The 23,302-nt window shown below is 40.7% G+C and overlaps 1 protein-coding gene across 1 annotated transcript in view; it reads right to left on the reverse strand.

The window, feature by feature from the left end:
* Positions 1-1,103: 1,103 nt before the first annotated feature.
* Positions 1,104-23,302, reverse strand: part of LOC115075210 (SHC-transforming protein 4-like) — an 89,742-nt gene continuing 67,543 nt past the window's right edge. The window contains exons 6-12 of the mRNA XM_029575479.1: positions 20,509-20,560; positions 18,712-18,838; positions 17,737-17,917; positions 15,542-15,599; positions 10,480-10,656; positions 5,067-5,323; positions 1,104-1,887 (exon numbers count right to left, since the gene is read on the reverse strand). Coding sequence (XP_029431339.1) covers positions 1,741-1,887; positions 5,067-5,323; positions 10,480-10,656; positions 15,542-15,599; positions 17,737-17,917; positions 18,712-18,838; positions 20,509-20,560 — 999 coding nt within the window. The 3' untranslated portion in view covers positions 1,104-1,740. The remainder of the gene's footprint in view (positions 1,888-5,066; positions 5,324-10,479; positions 10,657-15,541; positions 15,600-17,736; positions 17,918-18,711; positions 18,839-20,508; positions 20,561-23,302) is intronic.

Below are 23,302 nucleotides of genomic sequence, written 5' to 3' on the forward strand. Positions count from 1 at the left end.
TGTTATTTCCAAAGTGTCTGGTAGCGAGGAGTTTGTTTTTACCAAGGCAACTCCAAAATGTATATATTATGCACATTGAGAGAATGTCTGGAGGGAAGGGGGAGAGAATGCCTGGAAGGGAGGAGAGATGGGGAATGGAGAGAATGCCTGGAGGGAGTGAGAGAGAGAGGACAGATTGGATGGAGGGAGGATAGTATGTTTGAAGAAGGAGGGAATGCCAGGAGGGAGGAGAGAGAATGGATAGAGGGAGGGAGAAAGTGGGAGAATGCATGGAGGAAGGGGGAGAGAGAGTGGATGGAGGGAAGTGGGGGAAAAAGGGAGGATATATGAGCAGTGGGAGTGCCATCACTCAGGCCGATGCAATATCAGCGCGTAGAAAGTGGACGCTCAATGCTGAGCGTCCACTTTCCTAACACGCTCCCAACCACCTCTCCTGGGCACCCAATGTCATATTTAAACGACCTGCTGTGCTAAAAAGGATGCGCTAGGGAAAATTGTATGTCCTTAGCACGTCCTTGGCATCGGGTGCATAGGAGACGTGGCTGGGCGCCCAGCGGTTGACTTGACAGCAGTCTGGGTCAGAGCCGGAGCTTCAGTATCTGAATTCGGGAATCCGAGGTCCTTACCATAAAACTGTCTTTGCTAGACTGCAACTCTCCCTCCCGGCCAGGAAACCCTGCTGGAGACCCTCCTCCGGCAGGGCTGTTCCCGACTGGTCTTTTTTACTGACATTTGTCAGTGAAAAGGACCAATCCCCTTTTAGGATAGCCTTCTGATGTTTAATATTAATTTATTCACTCCTTCACTTATTGCCGATTGGTCCGTTCACTGTCACATGTCAGTGAAAGGACCAATCGCCTTTCAGAAGGTGGTCCTAAAAGGGGATTGGTCCTTTTCACTGACAAATGTCAGTGAAAAGGACCAATCGAGAACAGCCCTGCTGGAGGAAGGTCTCTTCGGTAGGGGTTCCTAGCCGGGGTGGAGAAGATTTGCAGTCTGGTAAGGTCCTCGGACTGCTTGGCCCATCAGGCCAGACCTTGAAGGTGGTCAGACCATTTAAAAAAAAATTTTTAAATCTTTCTCCTTTTTATGTTCCTCCGACTTAATGTCATCACTTTTTGGGCTCCTCCAAAGTTAATGCCTGCTCAGGGCAGGCGTTAATTCTCGAGAGTAAAAATGGGCACATCAGGGGAAATGGCTAAGAGCGCTCATCAACATGAATTTGCATGTAATGAGCACTATTAGCTACGGCATTTTGGTCATGCTAACCCCCGTTTTGCATTTGGGGTTATGGATGCACGCCCAAAACGCACGTTGAACCGTGCACTGCAGCCAGTGCATGACATTGCATTGGCCTATTTCCCTAGAGCTGGTCCTGATCTAGGTAAATGCCTAGAAAGCTAATTCAATAAAACTAGAATTGTCCAGTACACTGTTCCATGTAGGAAGGCACATGGTATTGTCTTGGTAGTTCATTCAAGTCAGCTTTTGCATTTAATGATCCAATTGTGCTTTAAACCCTTGCTGTCAACCTCATAAGTGATCTGTGCATAGGTTTTATTTCTTGTCCCCAGGGATTCATCTGTTTACCCTTCATTTACTTCCTCTTTCCATAAAGAGCATCAGCAAGATACAGTAGTGTAAAGCAGTCAAGCATAGTTTGCAGACTCTACTTCCTAATGAAGCAGTTTCATGGCTGCCTTGGACATTACAGGATGACATGGGCTGGTGGCTTCCACTTCATTTCCTGTGTGCTGTGTTGCAGTTTTTTCTCACTGGCTGCTTGAGGCACAGTTCACTTCCAAAAGAAATGATAGGCAATTTGTTTTCCACATGGTAACAAATCAGATGGTGCACACTGTCAAATACATGATCCCTTGTCCTTACCTTTCAGAGAAAAAAAAAAGACAAGGTCTATTTGAGTTAATTTAAGCAAACAACATTGATGAATGGCAAACTGGCTACTCCAAAGAAAATAGATGTCACATGATTTTTCACATGATCAAACCCCCCCCCCCCCCCAAAATGGTTCTGAAGATTGTTAAAATCAAATGACTAACTGACAAGACAATCTCTTTAGGAAAGGAAGAATTACAAGTATGCGGAGGCAATGGGGCAAAAGCTGAAGTGGATCAGTATGTCAGGACTGACCCTGGTCAGGTAGTAACCCTATGCAGTAGATGTATAAGAGATTCAGGAAGAGGATCATGAGATGAGCAAAGAAGCATGCAGTTCTAACCTACACACACCTAACTATAATAAAGAGGAAAGTTGTCCTGTGCCTACATCACTGGTATGCAAATTGAGCTCCACCCCTTTCCCTGTACTCTCCAGCTCTGCCCCTCTATTGTCCAAGCCACTCTCTACAACCACTTATGGAAATTGAGCTCTGGCCTGCTCGCTTGCTCTCTGTAAATTGTTGAATCCGCTTTCTGCTACTACACAGTACATCCAAACTCAACGCACACTCTCTACTACCACTCACAGTTACACACTTCCTATACAGTATTTCCCTGTCCTTGGACAGGCTTTTATAAGTTACATATTAATCCGTTCCAACCAGGAAACACTATACAACAATTTATAAGCCTGTATTAAATGTTTGGAACAGATTAATGTGAAGGGATGCGTTTATTATGATCAGGGGTTCAACTGAATGATTTTATAAGTATAGTTACTTCAAATGAGCAGTCTGCATTTTTCAAATGTGTGTATAAACTTTGATTTATAATATGTATGAACTCCTATAGTGTTCAGTAAGTTGTTATGTGACTGTTACATTTGTACGTATGGGCGTGGTTATGAACGGATGAATGAGTGTGGTTTTTGCACATTATAATGTGGGTTACAACTGCATAGGGGAGGAGTTATTAAGAAGTGTATAGGCATATTTAGTGAGTACTAATGCAATTATATATTTATTTATTTATTTAGGGTTTTTATATACCGACATTCTCGATATACATATCAAATCAAGTCGGTTTCCATATAACAAAACTGTCGCCGGTAAGGCTTACATTAAACAATAGACAGTGTATTGAACAGAGAACGTGCGGCGTTCTCTGTTCAATACATGTAATCCTGTCCTTGCAATTTACTTTCAAAGACATTATGTTAAAATGTACATGCTGTTTTATATCCAAATAAAGTACTTTGTCAGATAAGTTTTAGGTTTAAAGGTGCTCACCTATTTTATTGTTCAAAACTGATAATAAACTTTGGTTTTAGATGTGAATATTCAACATCTGTGCTCTTTCCATTTTGGAGCTTTTTCCACTAGTGTTACATTGAGTACTTCCTATAATATTACATTGCCCCATTTCTTGTAGTTTTATATAGAGAGGGAGATATATATATCACACAGAGCTAAGTAACTTACTATAAAGTACATTTGAATTTCTATTCATAGGGGACTCAAGTTTATGAATAAAAATGTTTACAATCCAAGTTCCAGACCAGAAGTGAGATGCCTATTGAAGGGTAACCAAGCCAGCCTTTCCATTTTCATTTCAGTGAATTGATCTAAAACTGATCTCTGCTGCGCATGTTGCCTCAGTCTTGTTTCCTAGAGGAGAGTTGGTATGACACCAGGCAAAAACACTTCAGGTCTGTTCTGGCTGGTTAGTAGTGACCCGGTACTATCCAGTATTTGATATTATTAATGAAGATCTATTGGACTCAATAAATGCTCCAAAAAGATTTTGGTGGTTTTTTTCTTTTAATCCTATGGGATGCAGTAGATCTTTGGAAGAGTACTGCACAAGTGGTATATAAGAGATGTCCTTGTTTTTTTCTTATAATGTTTTTATGTTTTGTGTTTTGTCTTTTTTTTTTTTCTTCAGGGTAATGGTATTTTTTGTTGTTCCATGGATGTATATATGTATGTGTAGTTATGTTTGTGGGCCCTCATTAATGTATGAATTTTTGTTGCTCTTTATAGTTTATTATACTTTTGGTGGCTGGAAATGTATTATTTGTGATATATGTGATTTATTAGGTTTAACAATATGATATGGCTTTATTATTTTTGGAGTACTCTAGAAGTCCCAGGACCTCTCAATCAGCTGGATGCTGGAGCACCTTAGAGAAATAAGGGGAACAGAAAAGGAGTCAACCATTATCTTGGCATGTACCATGCCCCAAGTTAATAAAAGATAATTGTATTAATTATACTTTTCCTGTTAGGAAATGTCCCAGGGATACATTTAAATTCTGCTGCCTTTTGAGTAAACCAGGTACAAATAATTCCTAAAAATACACATTGAAGTGTTGCATAATACAATACATTTTTTATATACAGACTGCTATTATAGTATTTTTTATTGAAACTATAGTTTCACTGTGTGCTGTATTAATGCTCACAATAGCTTATTAAACAATAATAACTTCACTGACAAGCTAATAAAATGACATGTCATACATTTAGGACCTGATTCACTAAGCTTATTTCCCATAGACACAGATGGGAGAAAAGTCTTAGTGAATCAGGCAATTAATGCAGAATTTCATATCTTGCCAAATATTTTATGCACCTTAGGCCTAACGTTTTTATAAGACAAATTACTTCCTTAGAAACAAACGAGATGACTTTGAAACGTGCTAGATCAGTTGTTGGTCTAGAATACATTAGCCAGTATATACATCATTAAAATCTCTGCCACAATTGGCAGAGATTAGCTCCCTGGTGTTGCTATTAGCAGAGGTCAAAGGAAATCTGAATGTACCTAGCAATTGTCCCAGCAGATCAGGATCATGTACACTACTGAAAATGTTGAACTATAGTGTTTCTGTTTATTTGGGATGGTTGGTACTTGTGTTTTTATTGTTGAAGTCATGTAAGGAAAGCTGTATAGAAGTGTTTTAAAAAAAAAATCCTTGTGCAATGTGATCTGTGAATGCAGTCAGCCCAGCATCTCTCCAGAGCGTCAGTCACAAGGAGCGCATTGAATATACATTATACTGTGGGGAAAACGACTAGGAGCACCCTCCGGTTATATTAAACTATTTTTCTAGTTGTTTCTCTAACATATGTTTCGTATCTGCACTTAATAAAGTAGGGCATTTACCTTGCCCTCGGGATCAACCAATAAAAGATGTTTTGCTTGTCCTCCTTGTAATCCACTAAGTACATACTGGCAGAGTGAGGTGGCACTCTCTCGCACTAGAAAATCCCCATCGTTAACTAAGAGGCGCTCTGCTGCTTTTCTGCTTAGTCTGCCATGGTACCAGTCCTCTTGCCTCAGCTGTTGAGTTATTTGGGGAGGACCACACATCGAGGCGCTGTTGTTGCTTGTAGTGACCTGCTGAACTGCCTCTGGTAATTCTGAAATGGTGCATATGAAAGACAACACAAAACAAGTTGTACTTGAAACTGTTTTTAAAACAAGAAGCAAATATACATACAAGTGATAAGGGTAGCCACATTATCCTATTGTTTTGACCCCTTTCAAGTAAAAGAAATAGCCAGCTCAGGGAAGGAGCTAATTATTTCTAATATGAGAAACTGTCCCAGGGAAAACAAATGATTATTTGGTTGGTTGAATGAGTTCACCAGGAAGTTTCAAAGTCCCACAAAATAGCAGGTGTTTCAGACCACCTAATAGATGAGGTATAAAAAACATAACCTGTGAAGGGTTCAGGATTGAGGGAGAGAGAATTTTCTGGAATCATGCTGTGAGCTCAGAAGGAAGGGTTCCTTTTATAGAAGAGCTAGTTAATGATGAAGAAGTGTAAATCAAAACCCCCAGTTTCCTGTGGCAAGCGTTAGAAAATTCTGTGGCGGAGTTTCTGAAATTCTGTAGCAATTCTGTGCCACATTTACTTGACTTTATAATGATTCTTCCCAGCCTCTATTGTGTATCTGGATAATTTATTTTGTTCTTTTTTTTTAGTTTTTTTTTGGGGGGGCGAGGGGAAGGAAGATCATCATGGCAATGGAATCTTAAGGATGGGGAAGGAGAGGGAGGGAAAATGGAAACTGAGATAGAAGAGGGGAAGGATTTGGAGGCAACCTCTCTCTTACTCCACCTGCCAGAGATCCCCCTTCATTCCTGCACCATCCCTCCCTCTCTTTCGGCCTGATACATCCTCACACACATCTCTACCTCTCAGTCAGTCTCTCTGGCTTTTCTTATTATTCAGATTGTTTGTCCAAGCTCACCATGATGGAACTGAGCAATCAGAGCATATTGCAGCCAGCCAGCTAGCAACAGCCATAATAGTTAAGATTTTGCAATTTCCATTGCAATGTATTTACAATAACATAATATTTACAAAAATACATTTCTTAATGTTTCATTAATGTCAATAGAATTCAAAGCAAGTCTGCAAGGTGTTAAGTAATCCTGCACAAGCCCCTGCCCATTCCTGCAGTGTTCATGAAGAAGAGATGCTGGTTTGAAATCATTTAGGGACTTTTTATCAAGGTCTTTTCCCATAGACCCAGAATAGGAGAAAAGCCTTAGTGAATGAGGACCTTAGTTTGTGATGTAAGTTCAACTAATGCAGTGTGTATTTTAGAACAACTTATGGGTTGTTGTTTTTTTTTAATTTAAATGTTATTTAGATTTATTCACAATCCAGGAAAAAAAAACAAGGTAATAAAATAATTTCAAATGTACATCATTACCACAATTTTACACAATATCTCAAAGTCCACATTAAGCTTGGGGGGAGAAAAAGAAATACAAGTAATTGGTTAAGGAAAAATTGTTATTTTTAGTAGTGGGAAAAAGTAGAACAAAGCAGTTTTAAGTTTGATTCTATAAAAGCAGTGACATTCAAAGCTGCAGAATGTAGCACTTTTTTTTCTTTTAAATACATACACTACTCGATTTTGCAGAGGAACCCCACAGCAACAGAGAGGTTTCCTCACGGTAATCAGGAAGAACTGGGTTACAATATCAGATCTAGTGGTGAGCTATTAATAGCAGATGCATCATCTTTTAATATCTGCCATCTGCTAAATGAAATATTGAATAAGATGTAGTAGAAAGTAATCTATATGATATTGATCTCATGTGCCAATGACACAACCAATAGAATTCCTTTAGCTTGTATAAACCATTTAAAATATTTTTCCAGTCCATATATTCATCTACATGTAAGGAACAGAAATCTGACTTGATTTTCATCAACATATTGCAGTTTCCCAATCCTCCCCTGGAGGCATCCATATCCAGTCAGGTTTTCAGGACTGTCACAATGTATATGCATGAGATAGATTTGCATACACTGGGTCTCCAATGTATGCAAATCTATCACATGCATATTCATTATGTATAACCTGAATATCTGACTGTTTTGGGGTGCCTCCAGGAGAGGATTGGGAAACTGACATATTGGACAGGAAAATAAAACAAAGAAAACATAATTTGGAAAAACTTCTATGGCTAAATTCCTTGGTACCAGTTGGATTTGTCCTCTCTTTTTTTTTAAAATGCATGCTGTTCATTCCACAGAGGGATGCATTTTTAATAGGGCACCTGACTGCTAAAGGATCCACTTATTTTTAAACCTGAACCAAATGAGCCACTCAATGTACTGCCTGCACCCTCAGACCTTCAATCAAGCCTCTTGCTACATTCAGGTTAAAATTCCACCCTAGCAGAACTTCTTGGACTGGCTGTGGTGCTTCCATTGGTGATTCCTCTGGTATCCCCTCAGCACTCTCTGGCCACTCACCCATGCCGGTCACTGGCTCCTCTGTAGCCTCACTTGCTGGGGCCTCCTCAGTGCCACCTTCTTGATTTTCCATGGTTCCTTCCTCTGAATTCTCCGCACCTCTCACTTGGCACTTCATCTCCTCTCTCACTGGCCTTTTCATGCCCTCTTTCTCTTTGGGTTTCTCATGGGAGCTGTTTCTGGACTCCTGGTAGTGTTTGGGCACTCTACAGGGTTTTCATCAGGACCTTCTGTTGTGACACCTTCTGATTGATCGGTGCTGTAGCCCACTAGCCACTCAATACTGCCTCCTCCTGGGCAGTCTGTATCACCCTCTCTAGGGCTCTCTGTGACACCTCTTCACCACCCCCTTCTCTGGGCTTCTCACGGGAGCTGTTTCTAGACTCCCAGTAGTGTTTGGGCACCCTACAGGGTCTTCTTCAGCACCTCCTGTAGTGTCAGCCTGCTGCCACAACTCAATCATTCCACGGCACATCTCTGGCAGCAACTCATTCAGTTCCTCCAGGAATTGGTGGCACACCTTATCCAGCTAGTCTAGGTATGCACTTTCTTGCCTGGCCTGGACTCTTGGGGTGGGTTCCCTTGCTCCATTACTCCTTAAACTGAAGAGTAGCTTGCTTGCTGGAAAAGGGCCCTACCTTGTTCCCATTCACCACCTTCAGCCAACTCTGGCAACTTTTCCAGGGCAATACTTTGCTCAGAACAGCCTTGCTACACCACTGTTTTACTCACTTTTCTTTCTGAAGGCAAAAAAAGTTAATAAACAATAAAGCCTGCATAACCAGCAGTAACTTAAATCACTTTTCATTCCCCAACTACCTCCAGCAGAGCTTTTCTCTTTAACCGGTTTAAACCTACCATTTTCTTTCCCTGCAACCAGGCTCACTCACAGTTTCCTCTCTACCTGAAACTTTTTTTTTCTTCGGAGCAGCTTCTGAGCCACACCCTTTCACAAGCCACCGTGCTCTGTGCATCCCTGTGCTCGGTACTTTGTTTTAGAGCCACAGGCCTCCCTGTGTTCTGTACTTCATTTTAGAATCACAGGTCCTCTTCACAACACTCTGTACTCCAAACAGACACTTTCTACTTCTGCAAACGTTTGGCCTCCAAACTGCTTCTGGCAGGTCACACATACACCAAACTTTTCTTTGGAGGCTGGGTTTTCCTATGTACTAGGTTTAGAGAAAAATAAATCCCATGCATGACACCATCTGTGGAAATGAGCAGTGATTCCCTGACACAAACCTGGACTGACTCCAGCTTTTCTTAAAACACTTTGTCTTTATTCGCCACTTTAACATATACACATTAATAGACTGCCTTTACTTTCAGAACAGTGTACTCTAATTACTCATAGTTAGTACCGCTTCCCTCAGTATATAGTGTATGGACAGTGATATTCTACAGGAGCTGCCTTCTTCCTGGAGACCTGGGCCTGGTCTGACCATCCCCACTTGAATCCCAGCTCTTATTCCTCCCCTGCTGGGCCCCGCTCACAGCGCTCTGTCTCAGAAAGGGAATTAAAGGGAACTAGGCACGTAGCCTGCTCCTGCACTGGTTTAAGGGGGAACATAGAGGCACTCCTCACACCCATCTAGTATTGTGGCTAGAAAGGCTAGAAATATTTTAAATAAAAAATAAAATATGGATATATCCTTATCCATTTATAACAATATAATTGAGGCACATTAACTGTATATCTACTGCATGTGTACTTCCAACCGTTCACTGCATAAATAGAGAAGCTGCAAACACCTGTACCAGTCGTTCCACTATATAAGAAGACTAAAACCTCTACTAATGATTAACAATTTTCGTGCGGTTATACAAGCAATGATATTCGCAAGCACAGATTATTGTAACTCCCTGCTTTTAGGACTACCCCAATCTATAATTCAGCCTCTGCAAATATTGCAAAATTCTGCTGCCAGAATTTTGACAGGCAAAAAAAAGAGTGACCACATTACAGGAACACTTGCTGAACTCCATTGGCTTCCAATCGAACAAAGAATACAATATAAGGCACTTTGTATAAATCCATAAACTAATCCACGATGAAAAAGCCGACTGGCTTAACACAGCTCTGCGCGTGCATGTACCACAAAGAAACCTGAGATCTGCAAATAAAGCTCTACTAACTGTTCCCTCTGTCAAATCAGCACATCTCACGCAAGTAAGGGAAAGAGCACTGTCATTGGCTGGTCCTGTACTATGGACCACCATGCCACTCGAAATAAGACTACAGAGAAATTTGAAATTATTCAAAACTAATCTGAAAACCTGGCTTTTTAAACAAGCATTTTATAAAGATAAAGAGAAGGAGAAAAATAGTTGATAGATAAGGATGCACCAAGCTATAAATTGTTATTAGTAACCTACAAAAGCATATTAATGTTAAAATCAAACTGCCTAATTTATTCCTAACAATCAGGATTAATTTACTAAATTAGTTTATTATTTTAAATTGTTACTGTACTATGATGGCACATGATTAATTTGTAATCTATACCACCCATATTTCTCTTTATCGTGCCCTTCTGTAAACCGTTGTGATGGTTATTTAACTTAACGACGGTATAGAAACGTTTTTAAATAAATAAATAATAACATTTAAAACAGGAAAGGAGAACTTTATTTTTTGCAGGTCCATCTGGCATATTTACTTACGACGATTCTGGTATGCTGGTAGTTTATATACTTTGCTTAGAAGGCCTAATGGTGGCACGAGGACCGGAGTTCATCATCTTGAGTTAGGTTAAACTTTCTAATTATTATCTGATCTTAGTACAGACGTACTTGTATGATGCTGTGGGCTTCCATATATCTGTGCGACTACAGCACTCTTAGGACACACTTTGTCTGGCAGAGTTTGAGTGTTCATGTAACAGGGGTCATCAAAAAGATCAGATCTGCATTTAGAAGTCAGTAATGTTATATCTTCCTTTGTCTTCGGTGACTGTTCACCAGAGTTACCTGCAATTGCAGATGATACACATTTTAAAATGTGTAAGTTTTTATATTTGTATTTGAAAATAAATATAAGCTACATTTTTCATGTTATTTGCACAGCTTACAATATGTATAGTAGCAATTCTTTTAACATACATGGAAGACAAGCAGATGAATTGATTAACATATTTTCATGTTTCAGCTCCAATGTTTAATAATCTGATTATCCTAAAAATACACTCACTGGACAGCTCTGTATGGGTTAGAATCACCCAAATTGAAGGATGAGGAGAGCCAAAAATCCTAATAGCTAAAGTCATAAAGAATGATAGTTATACAGCCCAAAAAATGTATTTCAAGTATATAGGAAGAGGACTCACCCACCACAGATGCAACATTAAAACCTACCACTCTGCTCTCAGACATACATTGCCACTGAATTCAGAAGCCCTCTGATTTAAATTATTTACTCCTATCAGGAATACTACCACAACTGCACGATTTCCATTACTTCCTATGGGAGAGAATGTCACCTTTTAAAAAAAATGTTATGCTTGGGGAAAATTAGGAAAACTAGCTAGCAGAAACCTGTTTTTCTTATGTTTATCAAATAACTCCACTAAAAACTTTTAACAACCTTCTCCTGTTTTGTGCTGAATTATGAATGTTATTTTATGTATCCCGCCTTGAACTTTACAACATGTAAGAACATTTTTTTCAATAAATAAATAAAATAAATGTTTTCATGCAAAAAGCCATTTTAAAGGGCCAGTTCTACATTTCCCTTTAGGATTAATAGCACTTGCCATGTATAAACACTTTGGTCTACATACTGACTGCATTCATACCATCTCTCTTATCCTAAAGTAATAATCTTCTTCTTTGCATTGACATCTTTATATCCTCATTTTCTCAGACTTAACACCTACACCACATACTTTCCAAATGCATATAAAGCCTTTATACACCTTTCATCTCCCACACAGACAGAACACATCCATGGCACTTCAGAGCTCCTACTTTAGGAAGTTCAGAAGGCCACATTTAAGTTTCCGGCAAAGACAGGGCAAAAAGTTGAAAGATCCTGCAAATCTATTTGTGTGCACAGTTATGAGACAACATATCATTTACCAAAGGATTTAATTTTCTGTAACTTCTGGAAAGGGAAAATTTCACAGAGAAAAATTGTGCAGCTTTTGCTCAGTTCTTAAACTTAGCCCTTTCAGGCAAGGTTTCCCACAATACTTTCTACTGAAGCTTTTGCTTATGGAATTATGGAACAAATATATAATTAATAATTCTATGTATACAATCCCGAGGCTTGAGTTATAAATTCTCTCTCTAATCCACCTAAATCCTACCCAAAAATCAGATGTGTTGTGCCAAAGGTGAAGACGTCAAACAAAATTTTAAAAAGTAAGGTGACCAGAAGACGATGGCTTTTAGAAAATAGAATTAAAATAATAACCAGGTGTAAACATGGAGAGGCACCAACCATAGAGAAAAAAGTATAAGAACGAAAAGTAAAAGAACCGCAAATAAAGGTAGATATAACCTAAACGGGGTTAAAATCATCTATCAAAAGAAGTTTAATAACTGTAAAACATGGTTTTTATAAAAAAAACCCATTTATGAACAACTTCAAGGGCACAAACAACCATAGATATATACGTGAAAAAAGTAAAAGCACAGATTAAAAAATAAAACAAGTTCTGACAGGATCTTGTTTCAGTACAAATGCCTACTTCAGAGATTAATTTAAAAATGTTGGGTGCAATGGTTGATGATCCTGGTCTCTGTATTTATTTATTTTTAAAATGTCTTAGCCGCATACTCCACAGATTGTGGCTTACATCAAAACGTACCTAATCCAATCAATAAACATTAAAACTGCAAATATACTTTAAAAACAAGTTAAACACACTACTATACCATTATCTATACAGAACCAACCTCCATTTTTGCTGCACTCTTTCCACCCCACATAGCCTATGCTATTTCCTATAATACTCTGATCATATTATACCTCAAATGCTTTCTTAAAGAGCCATATTTTGTAATACTTTTTAAAACTTCTTAATTTCCACCACTGTGCGGAGTGGCTCCAGCACTGACTTCCACAAAGATGTCAATATTCGGTGCCACAAAAGAAAATTGAGCCAGATGGGGCATTCTGAGGAGGAGCTATTTATCCGGCTAACTTTAAGAAAGCCGGATATCTTCAGCCACATGGCCATGCCACTAAATATCTCAGCCAAATTAGCAAGATAAGTTTTTTTTGTGTGTTTTTTTAACTGATCATTGAGGCAATCCATAATATATCGGGCTTGGAGTGTGTCCGTCAGTGATCGCGGATGTTCAGCAGCCCGCCGATAGATGGCGCTATATTATATTGGGCTGCATGTTTCCCAGCCCGCAGATAGATGGTGCAAGCGGCTCAAACATGGCACAGGTAGGAAGGACAGCAGCCATCGCGGGAGAGGCAGAATATAGCAGAGGAGACCCTAGCATGCTGCGAACAGAGCGCGTCCCGTGGCACACGCTCCGTTCGCGACGAGGAGGAAGGCCTGGTGTGCCGTTCGTGGCGAAAAGGGAAGGCCCCATGTGCTGTGATCGGCACGCCCGGGCCTTCATCTTCGCCGCGAATGGAGCGTGTGCCGCAGGACGCGCTCCGTTCGCGGCAAGCTGGGGTCTCCGCTGCTATTTTCTGATCTAGGCTGCTATTTTATGATCACGCCGAAAATGGAAGGTCCCCATGTGTCGCGAATGGCGTGCCAGGCCTTCATCTTCCCCGCGAACGGCGCGCCAGGCCTTCATCTTTGCTACAAACGGCGCGGGACCCACAGCTTGCCAGTGAGAGATAATGTTTGTCAGGGAGGGGAGGGTGTGAGAGAGCAGGAGGGTGTGAGAGAGCATGGGGGGGATGCCGGTGAGAGACAATGTGTGTGTGAAAGAGGGGGGTGACAGAGAGCATGGTTGGTGAGCGGGTGGTGGGGAGGCTGTGAGAGAGCTTGGGGGGGGGGGAATGCCGGTGCGAGAGAATGTATGTGAGAGAGGGGGGGGTGACAGCATGGTTGGTGAGAGGGGGTGGGGAGGGTGTGAGAGCATGGGAGGTAAAAGAGGGTGGGTGGGGGGATGCTTGAGTGTGGGTTTCAGAGAGAGGGAGGGAGAGTCTGGTGAGAGAGAAGAGGGGGTGTGTGGGAGTGCGAGAGACAGCTTGGTTGGTAAGAGGGGGAGTGCGCGGGATGCTTGACTGTGGGTTTCAGAGAGGGCCCCCTATGAGGGGATATGTGTGTCTGTGCCAGAGAGTGAGGGAGCCTGGATGAGGGTGTGTGTATGTGGAAGGGACACTTACAGTGAATTTCTAGGGAAATTCAGCTCAAAACAAGAGCAGATGTGCCAATAAAAAGGCTCACCGCCCGGGTGTAGAACAGGTACAGTTGCTAGTACTTCTATATCAAGCAGTTGTCAGAATGCCCTTTCTATTTACTAAGTACAGCAAAATGCCTTAGAGAACAATTTTCAAAATAATTTTTGTGGGTAAACCACCATTTGACCCGCAGAAAATTATTTATTTTTAATTTTTATATACCGAGGTTCTTGTATGAAATACCAATCACTCCGGTTTACATAAAACAGTGAAACACCCAAAACAGGGGTAGGGGCTTTACATAGAACAATAGAACAATTAATGGGCCATTTGTAAATTCCCTACCTCAATGCAGCTAAAATTGCATGTGTCTTTCTGCACCGTGTGTATCTTAGTTGCATTAAGACGAGGTGTTCATGTCAGGGGAGGACATTTGTGCTCATAGATTGCATTTTCAAATTTATATTCATAATTTTGAAGTGGATTTCCCTCCGCACAGAATGTAGGCACGTACTGCATGTAATTTTGTACGTACAACAATATGCTTTGGCGGTTGGTGCAAAAGCCTGCAGGTAAAAATTATGTGCTGTATTTGCACTAATAAGGTCAATAATCTAAGTCATTTCCTTGAATAAAACAGTGTGTTCCGTGTGGAAATGACCAATCCCATCTGCACGTGCAGATAGGACAGGTCTGGAAGAGGGCTGGGGAGGAGTTAACATTTACATGTGCGCTTTTGAATTTTCAAAAGTATGCACATATCTTTTCCTAGAAAAGTTTGTACACACACGGCAGGTATAGGTCTGTGCTCATACTTTTTCTGAGCCCGTTCTCAAAGGGATGGTTTTCCCTTTGAAAACTAATGTAATATCTGTGGGTAAAAACAAGTACCTGCAGGCTTTATGCCTTATGCTTTATGCTTCTGCATACAGTTTGAAAGTTGCCCTCTTAATGGCTATCTATATGAGAATGTATTTTTGTAATGAGGGTAAGAGCTAATGATTCAATACCAGTGTAAACATCTTTTTGGAGATGCTGATATAACTATGAAAGCTCGTATCTTGGTGGACCACAAATACATTTTCCTCTAATTCTTTTCTTTACTTTAAATCACTCTACATTTCAAGAAAAAACATGATTTTGAATATCTTTTCATTATTTACCTCAGCTATAACTTCTGGCAGGCTTCTACTGACTGATAGATCTTTCACTGGTGGAAAAGTTGCTTTTGCTATTTTTTTTATTTAATTACTCGCTTTCTAAACCCAAGCTCAAGGCAACTTACAAATTTAGGAACAGTCTCAAAAGGCTTACAATCTATGCACCTGATGCAATAGAGGCTAAAGTGGCTTGCCCATGGTCACCAAGAGAGTCAATGGGAAAAGCCGGATTTGAGCCCTGCCTTTCCTGATTCTCACCTCACTGCACTAACCCCTAGGCTACTCCTCTACTTCAGCCTTAACTAACACTGACAGTTGAACTAATTTAGTGATACATTTAGGATTTATTATTTCAGTGGAAAAAAGAAATGCCACATACCTATAGTCTTGCGTTCTAAACAGTTTTCATATATATTGGTACATGTTGGATTATCAGTCTGTAAGAGCAATGTATTAAATATATATCAGATAAGTGCATTTTCTCTGAAAATATATGTATTTTGTGGGTAAACCACCATTTGACCTGGAGAAATGTGGACCAATTAAGTAAGTAGCAGTTTAATTGAAATCACTCTACAACAGTTATTTTGTACAAATATGACTGGCAAGGAACACATTATTACTTATTGTACTTATATTAACTGACATTTTATTTAGACTATAAGATAACATCTTATTTACTAGTGTTATTTGGATTGCAGTGTTGCTTAGCTACACCCACTATTGTTACGGTTCTAAATGGCACGTCCATGTTTAAATGAGGTTTTTACTCACATAGAGCCCAACTTTCAACATGGTACACAGTATACCATTTGCATGCTGCATGGTGGAATCTGCACAGTTTATAAAATACTGTGTATTTCTCCCCTGAAAGTACGCATCGTATGTTGTAGTGAATGCTTGTATTTGTAATACAAGTACACTTAGGAGTCCATTTTCAAAGAGGTTTCGCTCATAAAAATAACATGAGTAGCATGTATTTGCAGATATGCGGGCCAGGTAGGTGCCACCTGAGCGCCCATCTGGGTACCCACCCAGGCGCGCAAGCACGAACTGTATTCAGACAGTGTTTTGCGGCAGACTTGCATGTAGAAAAGTGTGCGAACGACACCTCGGTCTATCATGCAGTGCATGAGCAAAGCCTGAGAGTGCAGCCTAGCCAAAAGGCTGCTCAACTCGCCAAACTGCCACGATTGCCCAGGCACCCGTGGAGGTCGGAACAGACATTGGATTGGCGTGTTGAGGCTCGGAGAACAGAAGGGGAATAGAATCCCTAAAATTATCTCCCCTTCTTTTTTTTTTTTTTTAATATTTGCTCTTTACCTGAGCTCAGCCCATCCTGGTCGAGTATAAAGTCGGTCTCCAGCTGCAGAGGGGAGAGGGCAAAGGCCTTCACCTCCATGCTCAGCTTCCTGCACCTGCTAGCTTCTCAGCTGTTTCTCGCTCTACAGCTAAGTCCAAACCGGAAAACCAGCTACCGGACCAAAGAACTCTACTGAGGGAGGGATCCGCAGATATCACCTCAGGAAAACTCAACGGAGGGGGAGAGACCATAAGATATCACCACAGGAGAGCAGAGCAAATTAATTTTCTTCTTTTCTCCTTCTAACTGAGAATACAGGCTGATGTCAGTGCACCACAATATATAATCTCACATCAGCTTTGCTCCATCTCCATCTGCTGGGAGAGGTGCATAACCCACTGGTCGTGGATTAACCTGTCTGAATGCTAAGAAAAAATACTGGAATTTGTAGAGGAAGCAGCATAATAGATGCTACCTAAGCATGCATATCAAGACTATAAATATATACTAATGCTCTGTTTTCTATACCTCACTGAATGTGCATAGATTGTAAATTTCTGTAGGAAAAAATAAAATGACAAGCTATTGAACATTCACTAATGGCAAGGCAGCTTTCACAAACAGACCTGCAAATGTCTTGAAATGTGTTTAAAGAATAATATAAACAAAGCACTTTGCATTTAGATAAAATATTTGCTGCAAACAAGGAAAAAAGTCATGAGGAAGGCAAATTTTCAAAAGCCATTTACCTGTATAAATGGCTATTAATGGCAGTCTGAAAATTTCCCATCCTGTATGTGGGTAAAAGTTAAATGGGGATCAATAAAACATACACTTCTACCCACGGGAAAAGGTGGAATCAGAGGTAGGTTTAGCAACGGTAACATGAAATAGACTTAGTTTTTGGGTACTTGCCAGGTTCTTATGGCCTGGATTGGCCACTGTTGGAAACAGGATGCTGGGCTTGATGGACCCTTGGTCTGACCCAGCATGGCAATTTCTTATGTTCTTATGATGTAACAATACACCTAGTTTTACATTTTCAAAACTATGTGCATGGTTTTTCAGGGGGAAAGTATCTGCAGAAAAAGGAAGTGCAAATCTCTGCATGTACTTTTTTCCTAGACAGCATTCCCTTTTGAAAAGCGGGACACAGGGAAAAGTAACCATGTGCAGCAATCCACAGAATTTTGAAAATTGCTCCGAATAGCTAGAAGGGGGACAATTTTCACCCACTGCTTCTAAAAGTTAGAAAAAAAATATATGCTCACCAAGCAGTATTGCTTTTGGTTTTGCACAAGGCAGGTAGGTCTTTGCTCTGTTGTGTGGACTTTCAGTCGCATATCTAGCAAGCCACCGCTGGGTGGCTCTTTCCCAGGGAGTTCATTGTAATATTCATGCTCTTCCTTCACCTCTGAATGCCAGGCTGAGTCCTCAAGGGTCTTCTCTTCACTGATAAGGCAAAACAGCAGTGGAGCAGTGGTCAGAGCAATCAAGTGACCTAGGCAATATTGGTAAAGTATACATACACTGATATAACGCCATGGGGAGTTGGGGGAAGGAGGACTTTCAGACTATGTGTTGAAGGGTAAAGAAAGGCTTTGAAAATAAGTTCCCTCTGAATATTAAAATCGGAAAAATTTGCACGCACAGACCTGCACCTGCTATCTTTGCAGGTACATTTTCTTTCAGAATTTACATGCAGATTTTTTGAAAGTAAAAAAAAACCCAGTATGTAAGTAATCCCGACACTAATCCAGGAGCGCCTCTCCCGATCTGTGTGCAATATAAATCTAGATGCACATGGGGCAGGCAGTTTTCAAGGGGGCCGTTGATGCGGGTAAAACACTGCTTTACCTCCATAACTGACTTTAAAAATTGCCCTCATGTTGTTATATAGCACAGTTACACTGTTGCAACAAAGGACAGCTGCAAATTGTCAATAGATGTGAGTGCTGTTCCCCTACTGTGCTTTTAGCTGAAAATAGAAGCAAAAGAGAAAAAAAACAACTCACGATTCATATTTCGATCAGTGTTTTTCCGGTAAATATTCAATGAATAGTGCTAAGGCTTTATAAGCAAGGCATTTCACTGATAAACAGATGATATCTTGGAAAATACTCTGCTTATTTTCTCTAAACAAAAACTGTGATCAGATTTTTAAAATATGGCTATTTTGCTTCATTTTATCTATTGTAAACACCATTGGCAAGTCAACATGAATAATCGGAGAAGCTTTTTCTGACCTTTCACTGAAAGCCGTCAAAGAAGAAGGGCTCTTCAAGTACTGTTTGAGGCGGACTTCGAAAGCCTGACCTATGGTGTTTATTACATCCTGCGCCATATCATTGGGACATTCCACTATATGACATGCTAAAACAAAAGAAACATAAAATAACACTGCTATACACATATTGAGAGAGAGTTTATTCAAACTAACTGAATAACTAAAATGTTTTTAACCACTTCTTTGTAGAAATGAAGCCTCGCTTAATATTTCTCACTGTTATATTAACCTATCTCTTCCCTTGAAGGACTCTCCGTACTGCACCCTTTGTGTCTTTTGGTGCAGCTTGGGTATGTATACTGATGAAATAATGCAGCAATCAGGTTGCTATGATCTCATCCCAAAAACAATGCAAGGCTGGTCTCCAGTGGCTGGGCAGGTAATGCAGGGCTAAACTTTTAGTCTGCGTGATAAGATGGAGCTGTGAGGAGAGAGACACACACCCTTATCCTGCAGCAGCAACATTATATCTGACATGTCACGAGGAAGAGTGAGTGACATTTGAGATCAAAGGAGGATCTGAGAGGCTTGCCCAGGCCCTGGAGAGAGGAGAATACCAGCAGAATGGGAGTCAGAAATCATATAAATATTAAATAAATCATTGCTCTTTCCTAGAGGTCTTAGAAAGAAGATGGCAGAGGGACTAATCTAGCCACTTGATCCTGGTAATTGTATAATCTTTTTTACTTTGTCATTGCACCCTAGGTTACAGATTCTAGGTCTTTGGTGGGTGATGGCCAAGGAATATTCACTGCAGTGGGGATTATAATCAGATTATTGGATTTGGTAACAGATCTGTTCTATAGTCTTACATGAAGGGAAAAAAGCAGAATAAATGAAAGTGAGCTGAAGAGTGGTAACTATTGATGGGACAGGGAAATAGGTAACCTCAGTACCTGAATGTAATCTGCTTTAAAGTGCCTGAAATGCAAAATATACATGAAATAAATAAACAAGGGCATCTTCAGGCAAGACCTGAAGTCGGAAGGAAAGAGAACCTGGCATTTTGAAAGGGCAAATACATTTCCAAACCTAAAAAACATGAAGGGAAAAAAATGTAAGAGTTGAAAGTGAGCTGAAGAGCTGTTTTCTAACTGGAGGTAATTTGCTTCACACAGAGCTGTATCACAAAATAGTGCTGACTAGAGGGCCAGCCAGTGCCATTTTTACATACCAGTAGGTGGGGCAAAAGCACCTGGGGATCACTCCTGCCTGATTTAGGAATTTTGGATTTGCAGATGAGGTTAGATAGATTCGGGGGGGGGGGGGGGGGGGGCGTTTTACAATAGGGAAAGGAGGCCTGGGACAGAATGTGAGGCTGACAGTTTCTATTGTGGAAAACAAAAAATTTTGTGTTAAAAAAAAAACCATGATGAGGAGGGGGAGGCACAGTTATTGTTCACACGTGACAGCAAATATGCGAGCGCTGGCCCTGATTAAGAGCTCCACATTCAACAGGATTCAATCTCACTCAAAAGGCCAAGAAGGGACTATCCCAAACACAGTTCCAAACCCTGTGATTGGCATTACACTTGATCTTAGTCATAAAGAGACCAAGAAGTCTCTCTGGTCTGAACATTTGTATTAAAAAAAAAATAAAAAATGAGGAATTACCAAGTACTTGAAGAAGGGAGAGTTTGTTTGTTTTTTAAAACTAAACTGGGCTAGTACAACGGATCACTTAGGACTTGGGGTTTATTGTCTTGGAGCACTTTATCACTTCAAATGGGCAAAGACTTAACAACAAAATCCATACCTCGCTGATTAACAGGATCTTTAGCTACATAGGCAACATAATCTGTTGTGTCCTGTAAAATACAAGGAATAAGAATGCATTTGAAATAAGATTTAATACTATTGTAATAACAAAGTTTAACAATTGAATATGGAACATAAATATACCTGGAGGCAACTGCTTATACTTTGTAAATAAAATAATAGAATATGCAAGACCCAATGGTCAACTGGGTGGAGTTACAAAGTCCTATTTATGAGCCAAATTACACAACCCGTATATCTTGAGTTAATAGCAGCTGGCAAAACAAACACATGGACTATTCCACGTGCTCCAAGAAACAATGAAATCATGTACAGTATACTTTCAGTTTGAAAAAAATAAAAGGTTAAATTAAGAACATCTCTCCAATTCTGAGCAACAGAACAGCTGCTTCCCTTTTCTTTGCATGTGATATGCAGCTGACTAGAGGGAATACCCCCATCTGCCTTTATAATTATACCTAAAGATGATTTCTGCTGTCCTGGATCATTGGAAAGCAATGGAGGGGGGTAACCAGTGAAGCTTAGAGGCAGACCTCTTTTGAGGTGAATCAAGTAAGTCCTGGGTCTCAGGATCAGCATAACATGGCCGCTTCGAACCATGTGGTTCTAAGTGCGCCAATCAGACCCTGGCTTGGGAAAGGGGAGAACGTGCCTGCGCAACTGCAAGTGCCGTCGTTGTCCTCGTAGCAGTGGGTGAAGTTAAGAGATTGGGAGAAGGAGGGTGTGAAACATTCACTCATGCATCTTGAATTGTGGTACTGGCTTTATGTGAATCGATCCGTGGATAAAACACCCGCGATTTTAAGGACCAGTTTTGGGGAGTAAAATTTGTCGACTTATACATGCGATTATATGGTATATACATGCGATTATATGGTATATAGATTTTTTTTCTTCTTTTCCCCCCCCCCCCCCCCTTTTCTTCCTTTCTGTCTAGCCCAGCCATTATAGAAACATTCTTCTGACTGGCAGACACCAATGAAGGTTCCCCTCAAAACCTGGTGTACGTTTTCTCTTGTGCCAGCGCTGTAGGGTGTCAGGCTTTCATGGTGGCTGGAGCTCCCTCCCTAGGGCCATTCTTACGTATTTCAGAAAGGGACAGGGAGACACTTCTCTGTTGGTTTTGTTTGATAGTCATGCAACGAAGATTCTGCTGAACCATACTGGCAGCTTTACTAATGGTATGAAATAATTGGGGGGGGGGGGGGGGGGGTTCTGCTATTCTCAGTAGTATGTCTGCTTTAACTATTGAAACTCCCCTCCCTTTGGACAAGAGGTTCCACTCAATACCAGACTAAGTCCTGATTCACTCTTTCAGTCACAGTGGGATTCTCCCATGGGGGGGAAAGATTTCTCTTCAGGACCAAAGGGCTAGACCCGGCTTCTGATTAGCAATAGTCTCCACACAATTATGGTGTTCCAAAATAGCCGGGTTTAGTAAGAAACTTCAACATGGAGATCCAAGATGGCGTCGGACTGAAAGGACGTGAACGGAGCTCCGGCATTTCTTACTGCTTACTTTGTTGCCTTATTGCCTTCCAATTGTTGGAATTATGCCGCACACTAAGAGGAAAGGCCGGCTGAGGGAAACTATCTCAGGGAGCCCTGGCCTGCCGACTTCACAGACTTTAATTCCGGACCTGTTCGCTCAGGCAGCAAGAACTCCAGAGAGTCCCGCGCTCGCGACGACGGGAGAGCAGCCGTTTTCGCTTGCGGGCGAAATAACGCTCAGTCCTGGAGCACCGCTGACCCCCCCCCCCCCCCCTGCAAGGACACAGGCTGAAAGCGCTGAGCTCCTCCAACAACGGACGTCGTTAGAAGGGGTGAGTTCACCTGAGACGCGCTTTTCAGGGGAGATCGTGGTCCCTGCGACAGAGGGTGGTGTAATGGCGTCCACCCCGCTGGGAGGAGGGGAAACCCCCGAGAGCCTGAGAGCTGTAAGCGGAGGGGGATCTATTCCGGAGATACCAACGGAGATAGCCAGAGGCACTGATGAAATTAATATTGTTTTTCAACCGATATCTCTTCCAGCTTTAAAGCCATTAGAAAGGCCTCAAAATATCACTTTAGAAACTCTGTGGCTCGCTATTTCAACACTTCAAAGCTCTTTAATAACAATTTCGGATGGATTTAAAATAACTCAAAATTCTATATCAAATGTGAAAACTGCTATGGTCGCTCAAACAGAGAGAATAACTAGCATTGAAGGGAAAATAAAGAAAACAGAGGAAGTTCAAAACTCTATAATTAAAGGAGAAGTAGTTATGAACAGAAGAATGGAGACATTAGAGAATGAACTGAGAAATATGAATGTTAGAATAATAAATTTCCCGAAGTGCAAGATGATCTCTGCAAAAGAGCAATTCAAATGTTATTTAAAAGACGTATTGAAAATGTCAAATGAAGATTTGCCTGTTATAAATAAAGCTTATTTTGTGTCGATACTTAAACAAAGTTCAGAGAATCAGATGGAAATGGAAGGAGAAAGGATAAATATCACGGAGTTTCTAGAGAATTCCCAACAACATCAAGTGGAAGGAAGAGGTACCTTATTGGTTAAATTTATGTCATCGATGGACAGAGATATAATAATGAAAAAATTTCTCCAACACAGGACAATGTTATATCTAGAACAAAAAATATGGATGTACCCAGATGTTTCGAAAGAAACTCAAAGGAAAAGGAAGAAATTCCTATCTTTGTTGCCCCAAGCAAGATTACATGGTGCTCAGATAATACTGAGATTCCCTTGCAAATGTGTGATGAGAGTG

Source organism: Rhinatrema bivittatum, chromosome 13 (genome assembly GCF_901001135.1).
Source record: "Rhinatrema bivittatum chromosome 13, aRhiBiv1.1, whole genome shotgun sequence".
NCBI classification, from domain to species: domain Eukaryota; kingdom Metazoa; phylum Chordata; class Amphibia; order Gymnophiona; family Rhinatrematidae; genus Rhinatrema; species Rhinatrema bivittatum.